At 37.9% G+C, this 12,356-nt stretch overlaps 2 protein-coding genes across 2 annotated transcripts; one reads left to right on the forward strand and one right to left on the reverse strand.

Moving 5' to 3' along the window:
* The first annotated feature begins 2,832 nt into the window (after positions 1 to 2,832).
* LOC102795074 (olfactomedin-4-like) lies at positions 2,833 to 5,335 on the forward strand. Its single transcript, XM_087844555.1, has 7 exons — positions 2,833 to 2,886; positions 3,010 to 3,132; positions 3,203 to 3,421; positions 3,518 to 3,671; positions 3,765 to 3,992; positions 4,652 to 4,820; positions 4,900 to 5,335. Exons 1-7 carry the CDS (start codon positions 2,833 to 2,835, stop codon positions 5,333 to 5,335), a joined length of 1,383 nt encoding a protein of 460 aa, XP_087700681.1.
* Positions 5,336 to 7,618: 2,283 nt separating this feature from the next.
* On the reverse strand, positions 7,619 to 11,606 carry LOC102795361 (olfactomedin-like). The gene is made up of 5 exons (XM_087844556.1): positions 11,568 to 11,606; positions 11,299 to 11,457; positions 10,363 to 10,575; positions 10,094 to 10,226; positions 7,619 to 8,466 (listed from the first exon to the last, which is right to left on the reverse strand). Exons 1-5 carry the CDS (start codon positions 11,604 to 11,606, stop codon positions 7,619 to 7,621), a joined length of 1,392 nt encoding a protein of 463 aa, XP_087700682.1.
* Positions 11,607 to 12,356: the final 750 nt, after the last annotated feature.

Genomic DNA, 12,356 nt, shown 5'->3' on the forward strand with positions numbered 1-12,356 from the left:
ATAAAGGTCACTATTCTCTGAAAATATAGTATATGACTCAGTAATCATATTGGTTTTTGGGCTCATCAACAATGATGGAAGACCTCATAGGGTTAATAACAATCTTTTCAGAATATTACAAAATATACTATCATTTAATTAATTCGATGAAAGACTGCAGTGTTAAGACATGCAATCAATTAAGAGCACCTGATATTTCTAAGGTAAGCTTTTTCAGTTCTCACACTACAATTAACTTTTTAACATCCAGTTGACTGCCATTGGCCCACTTATTTTTACAGGTATAGTTTTGGAATTTTGCTGATTTGGAATGCCCAAATGGGAACACTTATGTCATAGTCGCTGCGTATATGACACCTCACATAAAAAATAAGAACTTCTACTTTCTAAAAATGTGCTTCATGTTGGTAAAACTATATATTTGCCAAAAACGTATATTTGGAAACTTGGCAGATTTAGGGAAGTTAAAAGAGCTTAGAATGCAAAGTGAATCATCGGTGGTGAGACGTGGTGTGCATAACAAAACCACGGAATTAAAAAAAGAATTAAAAAAATAAAATATCAGTCTGACTCAAAGTGGACACTTTCTGTTCCTGAAACTTCACCATTCCAGGCTCTACAACCACAACATCCTTGTAAAGCTTCAAAATAGTGCACGTATTAGTCATTTATATGGGTTACTATTGGAATATCCAGCTCTGAAACATGACCAGCAGATTGTAGCAGACTATAGCTTGTTATCACAATAGGTTAAGACTGTTACTGCTAGACAAAAATGAATAAAGACACATGTAAGACATGTATTTATCAACATAATTAAAAATAATAATAATTTTGGTATAGACCGGGGGTGTCAAACTCATTTTAGTTCAGGGGCCTGTTAAAAAAAAAAACAATTCTTTGATCTTCAGGCTGAAGGAAGAACTACGGTGTTTAATGCTCAGTCAATAATCACTGTAATCAATACAATTCTCTTTGTTCCATACAAACACTTTGAGCAATACAAATGTCCAGGAGATATACACGGGAGGGGGTCCGGCAGATCTCGAAGTGTCTGACCATTTCACACATTATTACAGCTTCCCATCCATCCAAGTCATAAAACCTAAACATTCATATTCTTTCTCTCCCTCTCAGTGAGCTTCAGTTACGACCTTGGTTTCCTGTGCAGTATAGTATATAGTATAACACATTGCACAAGTACAAAACCTCAGAATTAAAAATCTGTTCCAAGTGGTTCAATTAGACATAATATGTTTTTTTTCCTGTGGCTATTTTACGCGCACAGTGCAGAATTTTTACTTTCTGTTCCCAAAACCTGCATCTTCCATTACTCCTGATGGATGAAAAACAATTAAAAAACATGCTTTTTTCTTCTTGCACACCTGCCCTGCTATCAGCTGATTTCAGTTTGTATGCAGAGGAATAACATAGCGGCGAAATCTGCAGCTTTAACCTCCCGAAATCTTACATGGCATGCATTTTTAATTTCTCTTTGCTATTTGGGCTGATTTGGACCTGATCAATGAAAAAGCAAAGAATTACCAATTATAATATTTATTTATCTGCAAAAAATTTGATCCACATGCGGACATTCGTTTTAAATTTTGATAGAACAGTGGCAGTACAAGTCCTCATAGGTGGATATCAGGCCGTTGTAGAGCAAAATTTAGTCTTTTGGTCTAGACAACCCAAAATGTGATGTCCACAAAGGAGTAAAGATGCGGACATTACTTTTTCTTTTTATTGCACAAGAGAACAAGAGCATGATAGTAAAGTGCAAACTGTGTGAAAAGAAACAACTTTATTGTATGGCTCTTGTCAAGCATCTGCACAGACAAAATGCTAATACAAAGCTGTTTGTGTTGGCTGACCCCAGCAAAGCTGCCAGAGCCTGATCTTCATCATGTAACATGGTAGACATATCAGTATTGTAGTCTTGTAGCCCAATTTCTACCTGGACCTGTTTCTAATAAGAATCTAAGAATTGCTGTGGCAGGTGGTTTGAAATGTCTTTGGACTGGTTTCCAGCTCTTCTTCGTGTTAATGGCTTTATGTGTCCTAAATAGGACTGGAATTGTCCCAGTATGTGGGCCTGTCTGAGACGAGAAGAAAGTCTGCACTAGACTGTACATTTACATGTGATACGGTTAAAAGAGCTTACTGTGCACCAAAATGCGGTAGTGGCTAACACACTGCATGAATAACAGAGCCCAAAATTAAATATTAAATTTCAAATAGTGCAATTGGACACATTGTGGCTGCTTTGTGGCTATTTTTTGCATTTCATGCAAAATGGTCACTTTCTGTTCCTGAATCAATTTCATTAAAAAAAAATTAAATAGATGTGTTAGTCACTGTTCTCAGCTTCACAACATAGACCATGGGTTTAACAGTGACTCAGAGGCAACATTATGACATTGTATTATTTAGCATAAACTTTACCACATGTAGGATATAATATCATATATACAGTGTATTTTTGTGTGGTACTTTCACAGCCTTTGATAATTTTTTTTAACAGAGTTTTAGGTTTCAGTACTTTAATTCTTATTTGTTACTTTATTAAATGTGAGATATTTATTTTGTATAGCTGAAGATGCTTTTACTGTCATTTCCCATGATTAGGTGCAAATTCTCTGTGTTGCTGTAATCCAAATCAGAAAATAGAGAAAACAAAGTGATGCATAAAATACAAACACACCCACATCCACTTCCTCACATCCACAGGATAGTGGGAGTGTTCGCAAGTTAGTGGGTGCTGCTGCAGTCCCAGTGCCACAATCAAACACTCTAGAGAGGGTTTTGTTCAGCTCTGCTCTCTGATTCACCATGAAGCTGTACGTGATCATTCCACTGTGTGCTCTGCTCACATTCACCCATCAGGTAAGAAATACTGAAGACTTCCTTTAAATGATAAAATATCCATTTTGAATAAAGTGACAAATACAAAATCCCACTAAATGTGATCTTCTGCTTATTTCACTTGAAAATAAATTTAAATTTCAGGCTCCTCCACGAGAAAAGTGTGCATGCGAGCTGAATAACTCTGAGAAGGCATTCCCTCATGAAAAACTCAGGATAGTTGAAACCAACGTATCAGACTGCAACAGCAACATCACCCCACAGAAGGTAACTATAGTCGTTTAAAGCTCTCATTCTGTGTGTCTCCATTCCTGCTTAATCACTGCTGCCTCTGCAGACTGTGGAGCTGGAGAGTCTGCTGCTGGGGTTGGAGCGTCGTCTTTCCCAGCTGAACAAAGATGTGCTGATCCTGGAGAAGGAGGATGACGGAGAGCTGTATGGAGTTCTCAGCTTGTATGTTATAGAGAATGAAATGACTGAGATCAAGCAGCTGATTGACAAGCTCAACAGCACCACCCAGCAACACCAGATCCTCACTGCTAACGCCACTGAACAGGTAGATTCACAACCACGTGCTGCAAAACACTGACATCACTGTATCTTTGTCCCTCACTCTGTTTGCGATCTTGTAAACAATCAAAATTTGTCTCAGCTGGAGAATTTTAAAGCAGAGATGCAAGAGCTGGAGAAGTTCGACACCATGCAGGTGATAAAGGGACAGAAAGTCAACTCTGCTCTGAAGGCAGATCTATTCAAGTGCAACAAAAAAATGAACACTACCGTCACACCCACCGAGCCCCCACAGGGTGAGTTGTGTTTGTTTCTCTTCTGGTGGCAGTGGGAGTCTGTTCTTAGGGGGTTGGAGCAGTTAATAATCCTTTTTATTTTTATCCCCTCAGGTACCTGTCAACGCAGCCGGCTTCTGAATGTCACTGGACCAAGGGTCTACACAGCAGGAGAATATCCTGGCTCGCACGCTTACGGAGCCTGGGGCCGTGATCCCAGACCAGAGGAAGGCAAAGAGAGCTGGTACTGGCTGGTGATGATGACTTCGAGTAACAGATACTCCAACTATGTTCGTTTTTACAGCAGTCTGAGTTCTCTCATCATTGGAGTGAGCGTCCCAGGTAAGGAACTGCTCTCTTCTTGTTGTTTTTTTCCCTCCCACATAATGCAAAAAAAAACCTTAGTGTTTTTACTGGGATCACTCTGAAGTTGGTAATTAAGTAGCTTATTAAATTGTTTGAATTTTCAAAAATGAAATAATTAACCCTAGAGGTTTGCTGTACTTTGGGTTACTGAAGGTGTTTGGAAAGGACCGTGTACAGTGAGTTTGTTAGGTAACTACCTAACTGTACCTAAAATCGAGTTATGCAACCCTTTATAAAAGTGGCTTTACACTTTAATATTAAAAAAGAACTTTAAGATTTTTTCACAGTTTCCCTACTTAAACTGGAATAAAGTAAACTGCACAATTGTTTCAAACTGTTTTCTTCAGAAGAGTGAAAAACATTTGGTAGCAAGTTATACTGATACCAAGTATCAGGATTACGTATTTTCAACAAGCAGCCCTTGTTCCAGTGCTGGTCCTGTACAGGTGCATAGACAGTTCTGCATTGGTTCCCAGCCCATGTTATCCTGGAGTGTTTTTACTAAATAATACTCACCTGCCATAGTTCTTAAGAACAATGTTTTGCAGTTTGTCCAAATTACTGACACATTTCTGTGAAGCAAATTATAGCTTTAAACTATTAACATACATTTATTCCTCCTTTTTCTTCTTCAGGTAACGTCCAGATCCACTCCTCAAACCCAACTACCAACACCATCCAGGGTCCAAATAATGTTCTGTATGGAGGGGCTTTGTACTACAACTGTTACAACCAAGATTATGTTTGTCGATTTAATCTCACCACTAAAAGTGTCACGACCTTACAACTACCAAAAGGCACCAGGTTTGTTACTCAACTTTGAAAATGTTAGTTTGAAGAATAACTATGACAGAAACTTTCACTGCTATCCTCTGTTAACCAGGTACAACTCAAAAGGTAACTTCTGCCATCTTGAGGAATGCTACCCATACACTGACCTGGACCTGGCAACAGATGAGTCTGGTGTCTGGGTGGTCTACACCACCACTCAGGACTTTGGCAACTTGGTTCTCTCCAAGCTAGAGGAGGGTGAAACACCAGTGCTTAGAAAGACCTGGCGCACTTCAATCTACAAGCAGGCAGTGACCAACACCTTCATGGCGTGTGGCGTTCTCTATGCGACACGTTACATTAACAGGGAGGTCGAGGAGATCTTTTACTCATTCAACACCGTGACGGGACAGGAGAAGTTCAACATTGGCATCTTCATGAACAAGATGTCTCCCAACATTCAAAGCCTAAACTACAGCCCTGTGGACCAGATGCTGCATGCTTACTGTGACTCCAACATGGTTTCCTACAAGGTGTTGTTTGGGTAAACTGATGTTGTTGTTTCATTTCTGCAAAATTGATTGATTTCTATAAAAGTCTGAATTCAAATAGGTGCTCCAGTTAAACATGTATAGCCAACACCGTTTTTCCTCAAGATGTTTCATGTTTAATGCATCACATTTCATAAACAATGTATTTCTCCATTAAGCTAATTCAACCAGTGCAAATAAAAGGTTAATCTTTGCCTTGTACTCTCTTTATTTAATAAAATCAATAATTTCCATGTCAGTTTTGGCCGGCGGTCATAGGTTCTGTCCAATAATATGACGCGAGACTGGAGTAAAAGACATCCATGGATTGGCACTTTATTAAAGAAGGAGCATGATAACAGCACAAACACTAACCACAACTAAACAAAATGGCTTCCTTTTATACTCTACCTTTTCAGGTGAGCATCTGGAATAGCCCAAGTATGGGGGTTAACTAATCAACATGAAAACATAACCCTCCACACAAACAAACATACAATAACATTAAAGCACATAACAAACATATACATATTTCCAACACGTACTATAAACAAACCAATAACATAAGCTTCACCCATTACTATACAAATTAAAACCCTCTTTAACCACACTCCCTAACCTGGCACACTGGTCTGCTCCAGCTCAATCACCAAAAAGGTGATTGAGCTGCTTTCACTCTTTTGCTCCACCTAATAAAAGACTCCATAAGAACTAATGTGTTTTCTTTATTACCCTATTTTAAATTCCCAATCCAACAATTTATCATTAACAATACCAACCAGGTAATGGAACCCCTGGTCTCCATTACATTACAATCTTTTTTTATGTAAACATACAAATATCATATTCTCATAAAAGTCACAAGATTGTTGTTTTGACATTTGTAGAGAAATCCTTGCAGTGACATTAGAGTAGCAGTTATCTAAATAAGTAAATTAAATTCAAACAGATTGTCAACTTGTTAGTACAATGTAATTACTAGCTTTTTTTTAATGTACAGTGTTGGGCAAGTTACTTTAAATAATTCATTATAGTTTCTAGTTACTTCTTCAAACAGTAACTGAGTTAGTAACTGAGTTACAAGATTTTAAAAGTAATTAATTACTTGAAAAGTAACTATTGCCTTACTGGGCCTGGATCCCAGAGGGTTAAACATTTTTTTAACCCTCTGGGATCCAGGGTATAATTGGCCATTTTTAACTACTTTTGATGTTTACTCTACATTTCACCTTTAAAAACTATTTTTGTTTGGTATCATTGTTTTCAGCACGACCTCACGTGTCTGAATTTACAGTTATGTTTTCATTTTGACATACTGTAGTAACAAAAAACATAAAATCTGAGTAGAAAAAGTTTTTTAATTTAATTTAATTTTTTACAGTGCATTTACAATGACTGAAATTTACAATGGTTAACATTTAAGTTTCTCCTTCAAGTATCAGATAAAATGTTACACATTTATGGTTCATAATACAAGTGCACAAATCAATGCCTGAGAACCTTAATCGAATGAACAATTTTTGTAAAGAAAAGAGAGTCAAAATGTGTCAATAATAATGTGACTGACTGATAAAGTCTTTCAAAAAAAATTATGGAAAGGTTCACGTGTCTCTACAATTTACTGAATCATAGAGTACACTGCCCTTAATTTTTCACATTGATTATATTTTTTGTTAAATAAGTGACATGATGAAATATGTCATGTTTTCATCTGAGTTTGTATTTAAATAATTTTCTTTTAAGGTCCAAATGATTTTGTTAATATTTGCTAATATGCAAAACCCTAAATTTGAAATAGTGTTTACTTTCTCATTTACATTACATAGTTTCAACAACACCAAAACCCTAAATTTGAATTCAGTTCAGTTTTATTTATATAGCAGTAAATCACAACAACAGTTCCCTCAAGGCATTTTATATTGTAAAGTAAAAACCCTATAATAATATAAAAAAAACCTGAGAAACCCCAACAATCATATCGCTCCCATGAGCAAGTGATTTGGCGACAGTGGAAAGGAAAAACTCCTTTTTAACAGGAAGGAACCTCAAGCAGAACCAGGACAGGAGAAGGACGTCCATGTGCAATGGAAGCAGATATGCAAGGTAAAGTCCATAGCCCCATAACAGCTAAAATATTAACGTGTACCCTCAAGCTAGGCCTAGATAGATAGATAGATAGATTTTTTTTTTTTTTTACAGCATACATGACATATTTGTGATATTTGTATTGCTTGCATAAAATAGTCCTCAAACTGAACTTTAAATCATTGCTTTTTTTCTTACTGTTTAACAAGCTTTAGATCAGAAGTAAACCTGGTAGGCTAGCAAGTATCCATCGTTGTACATGTAGATCTGCTTGTTGGTGGGATTGTAGCTCAGACTAGCCACTGCTTTAGCTACCTTCTCCAGTGGTATTGCTAGTGAGTTGTCTTCTTTGCCTGTGGCTGTGTCGAAGGCGTAGAACACCTCCTCCCGGTACTCATTAACGTAACGAGTTGCGTACATCACACCGCACACCATGAAGGCGTTACTTACTGCCTTCTTGAACAGCCTCGTTTCCCACGTCTGTGTCACGTTGAGACTCTTCACCTCGCTGTCCCAAACTAAGCGGCTGATCACAATGTTACCATGGTTACCTATAGTGGCATAGAGAGCCCACAGTCCTGTTTCATCTGCCTCTACATCAACATCACTATTGAGCCGGCAATCGTAGTAACAGTAGGGGAACTTGTTGTTGAAACCCACACCAGTGCCTGGAAGAGTCACCCGTTTGACCTCGTTGGTCTCCAGGTCGTACCGGCAAATGTCTGCAGAGCGGTAGCAGTGATAATACAGAGCCTCGCCATACAGGACGGCGTTCGGACCTTCATTTGTGCTGGGATGACTGTAAGATGAAGCAAATGTATATTCTCTGTGGTTTGTTGAGGCCATGAGGTCTTCATAGGTTTGGTAAAGGCGCACAGTGTTGCCCCAGATGTGGCTGCTGAGCAGAGGTTGAACCCAGTAACTGTTCTTCTGCCCTTCGCTCTCCTTCTGGGCTTGTTTTCCCCACGAACCAGAGACATAGCTCTTACCATGAGGACTGACTTTAGCTGTGATAGGGTCACTGATGTTGGTGATCAGACCTCTGAGGCAGTGCCTGTCATGACCTGAAAAGACAGAAAGATCAGGAGGTTTCTGAAGGAGATAATAAGATACAGTCAGGCATTGTCACCTATCGGGATCATTTATTTATGATCCCGTGAGAGCGTCTGTTTGGCTCAAATATTATTTTCAGACAGGATCAGTGAAAATAAGCAAGTTCTTCTAGTTCTTGAGTGACATGGCTTTGTACTGGGTCTTCTCCACCATTTCTTGTGCACAGGTAGAATCAAAATACAAAGAAAGTCCAATAACCCAATCACTGAGAAATACTGTGTTCAGGAATAATTGATTATTACAAATTAATTGATAATTGTCTCTCGCTTACAATCCCACACACCCACAATTTTTTCATATCATAGTGAGGACATCAAATTGACATAATGCTTTCCCCAGCCACCTAGTCTAAACCTAACCATCAAAAATTAATGCCTAACCCTAACCCTGTTGTAACCCTGACACTAAAACCACATTTTGAGCCTCAAACTCATGTGAACGGGCATTTCGTCCGCATAAGTATTAGAGATAGCACGATACCACTTTTTTACGTCCGATACCGATATCATAAATTTGGATATCTATCGACACCGATATGAATCCGATATAGTGCTTTTTTAATCAATAAAACTTTTTTTAATATCTTGCTGCATTTTGTATAAGTTCATACTCAAGTCCCTATTCTGGTATTTTAAAGAGTAAGCAACCTAACCAATAGGGTTGCAAACTCCCAGCAAAAAAAAAAAAAATAGGGAACCCCCCCCCCCCCCCCCCCCCAGCCTCATGATGCTTAATTGACGCAATCAACTTTAATTTGATGCAGTGTGGAAAAAAATGCACAGAAATAAATTATTTTTCAAGAATAATTAAATATATGCGAGGCATTTTAAATGAGAATAAGAAAGAAAAGTATGTCTTTGTGCCCCCTTTTGCCTGTTCATGCCCTATCGGCCCCCCTGGCTAAACTTTGCTAGATCCGCCCCTGCACAGTTACCAGCCGTCAGCTGCATAGAAAAAGATCCTGGTGTAGAAAGTAATATTAAATAAATTCTAACAACAGCTTATCAAGCTTAAACCTGCTGCTGTTGTTCAGCCGCTGGTTTCCTCTTTCTGGTGCAAAGTGGGCCAAAAATAAAGAAGAGAGACGGACTCAGGACAGAAAAGCCGATCAGCTGATCATTGATCAGTTTCACAATTGAAGTAGCAGCAGAAGAGAAAGAGAGAGAGAGGCAGTCGCTCCATATATCAGTTGTAAAACTTAACGTGGGAATGCTTTACAAACATTAAGAGATGAACTTACACATTTGATTTACTTCTCTCTGGGATAACTTCCTAGGCTCCAAATACACACAGCCGCTCTATCACGTGCTGCTGCAACATGCTGTTATGAGCCAAGTTACGCCATGTTGCAAGTTTTGTGAGGTGCTTTTTTGATATTTAATGGATCGGATTATATTTTTTATTTCTCTCCAATATCCGATCCAGTAATTTACGTCAGTATCGGACCGATACCGATAGGTAATATCGGATCGGTCCATCTCTAATAAGTATAGCAGCATGTCAATTTTCTGACCTCATGAAGATATCTAAATATGTACACACACACACACACACACACACGCACACACACACACATACCTCTGAAGTCTTTGGGGATTGACTTGCAGGTCTCCACATTATTCTTTAGGTAGCGCAGTTTCTCCTTCACAGTCTTCATGTTAAGCGTGTCTATTGTTTGCATCTTGTTTACATGTTCATGCAGTCTATCAGCCTATCAGAAATGGATATACTATTATTCTATTGATAATTCTGTTACATCACAACAGTTCACATGTGACCTGACATAGTATAACATTAAATCCTTTCTTTCTGTTGTATTTTGCTGCCATTTGCTATTTTAGCCCTACCTCTTTGGAGAGTTTCTGTGTCTCGGAGTTGTTAAGCTGGCTGTGGACCACATCGATGTCCACCTGTAACTGGCTGAGCTCCTGGCCCAGCTGGCGCAGGGACAGTTCTGTATACAGGCCCCTGAAATGCAGGTAGTTGTAGGGCTCCAGCCGAGCAGTAAAATTGGAAAACTGACCCTGGATCAGAGGGAGACGTTGGCTGGAGAACGTCAGCTGCAAGAAATGCAGACAAAAAAAATCCTGTGATATTCTGATCCCAGACTGAAGTTGAAATATTATCTGGCAGACAATAACATAAAATGAATGGTAACAGGAAATCAATTCTGTGGGTATTTTAGTGCTTTTACTTTTTAAACAGGCAATTATTTCCTGTCATTTTGTCCAAATATCTAATTTTTTCCTATAAGAAAAAAAAATACACCTGAAATTAAAATGTAAACAAATATTTAATATCAAACATTGCAGTGGTTATGAAAAGTGGTTATTTTACATTATATTAATGTACAAATTTTACTGTGCATACTTTCTCATATCATATCAAATTTCAGCATAAGAGTATAATAAACGAGGAGGTACTTATAGAAAAGAGATTCCAAAAGGCCAATGTGGAATATAACTGAAAAATAAAACACCGTGGACCTCGGCTGTGTATTTAAATCCCAACTAATAATGTATGTTTAACAACACGAAATAGGTTTTCTAGTTTTCAATATGAATCCCACAAATCTTTTTGGTGTTCAATAAGAAATCTGTTGAAGGTGGCAGAGGAATGATATGAAAATATAGACTTCAGTAACACATACATTTAAAAAACACATACCAATATATAGTATACGTGATAATAAAAAAATTATAAATAATGAAACAATAATATTGCAATTAGTACTTCTGCTTAAGTAGCAGAAGTGAGTAAAATAATGCTACATGAGTTCTTACCTCTTCTTGTAGGTTATTTAGAGATCCTTCGCAGGTGTGAACTTCCTCCAACACGTACTTAAACTTCTGAGCAGGGAACATCCACATGGTGGAGTTCAGCTGGCACACACATGCATTTGACTTCTTGTAGCCCGACACTCGCTGACTCCGGCTGTCAGCCTGATTGTGGGTACAGCAGGTTAAATCCTGAGGAACTGTTCACGGGCTACTCAAATAACGTTTTCTCCTAAAATACTACATTAAATCATTAGCCTTGAAGTGTAACTTACCGTGGATGACAGCAGTAGCAATAGAAGTATCTGCAGCATGTTTAGCTGGAAAAACTGAGACTGGGCTGACAAAGATGCACACAAACACACACAGTGCTCTTCTGTTTTCTCTAATAAACTCACTGACAACAAACACACAGCCTGCTGGCCTGTTTCCTGTCACTGATGGGTTGCGCCACAGACTTAAAAGCAATTGGATGACACAACTAAAAGCATCAAACTGCACTTTTGTAGGACCCCTCCCGCTTCCTTCATTCCAAATGGTTTCATTCCTTCCTAACAGGATTATTTCCTACTTTATTAATTTTTTATTTTTTTTAATTATTATAGATTTTTGTATTATAGTTCCGGGAGGAGGTGATTTTTACTAAAACATGACCAAAACAATTAATCAACAAAATCTTAATATCGTAATACAACTACAGAACTGCGTATCTATGTAATATAAGTACTAAATACTGCTGGCAGATGTTATACATTTACTTATGTTAAAATGTTAAAACTTGTAGCCAATGGAAATGGCCCTTTTAGCATATTGTAACAAATTAATCTGATTTTTGCAAGGGTGAACTTAGATAAAAGTGATACACTCATAGAAACTAAGTAACAAGAGACACTTTTTAAATTGTATCACCTTTTTTATGTTAAACTATTTTTATCAGTTCTGAATAAAAAAGTAAAAAATTAAGCTCTTCTAATCTCTGTTACGTACCCTAAAAGGTAGGCATTTACATTGACATATTAATATGTAATGAAAAGTAGCAACTTCTAAACATGTACTTGCTTAGC

This window comes from Neolamprologus brichardi, chromosome 7, assembly GCF_056152115.1.
Source record: "Neolamprologus brichardi isolate AB-2024 chromosome 7, ASM5615211v1, whole genome shotgun sequence".
Taxonomy (NCBI): Eukaryota; Metazoa; Chordata; class Actinopteri; order Cichliformes; family Cichlidae; genus Neolamprologus; species Neolamprologus brichardi.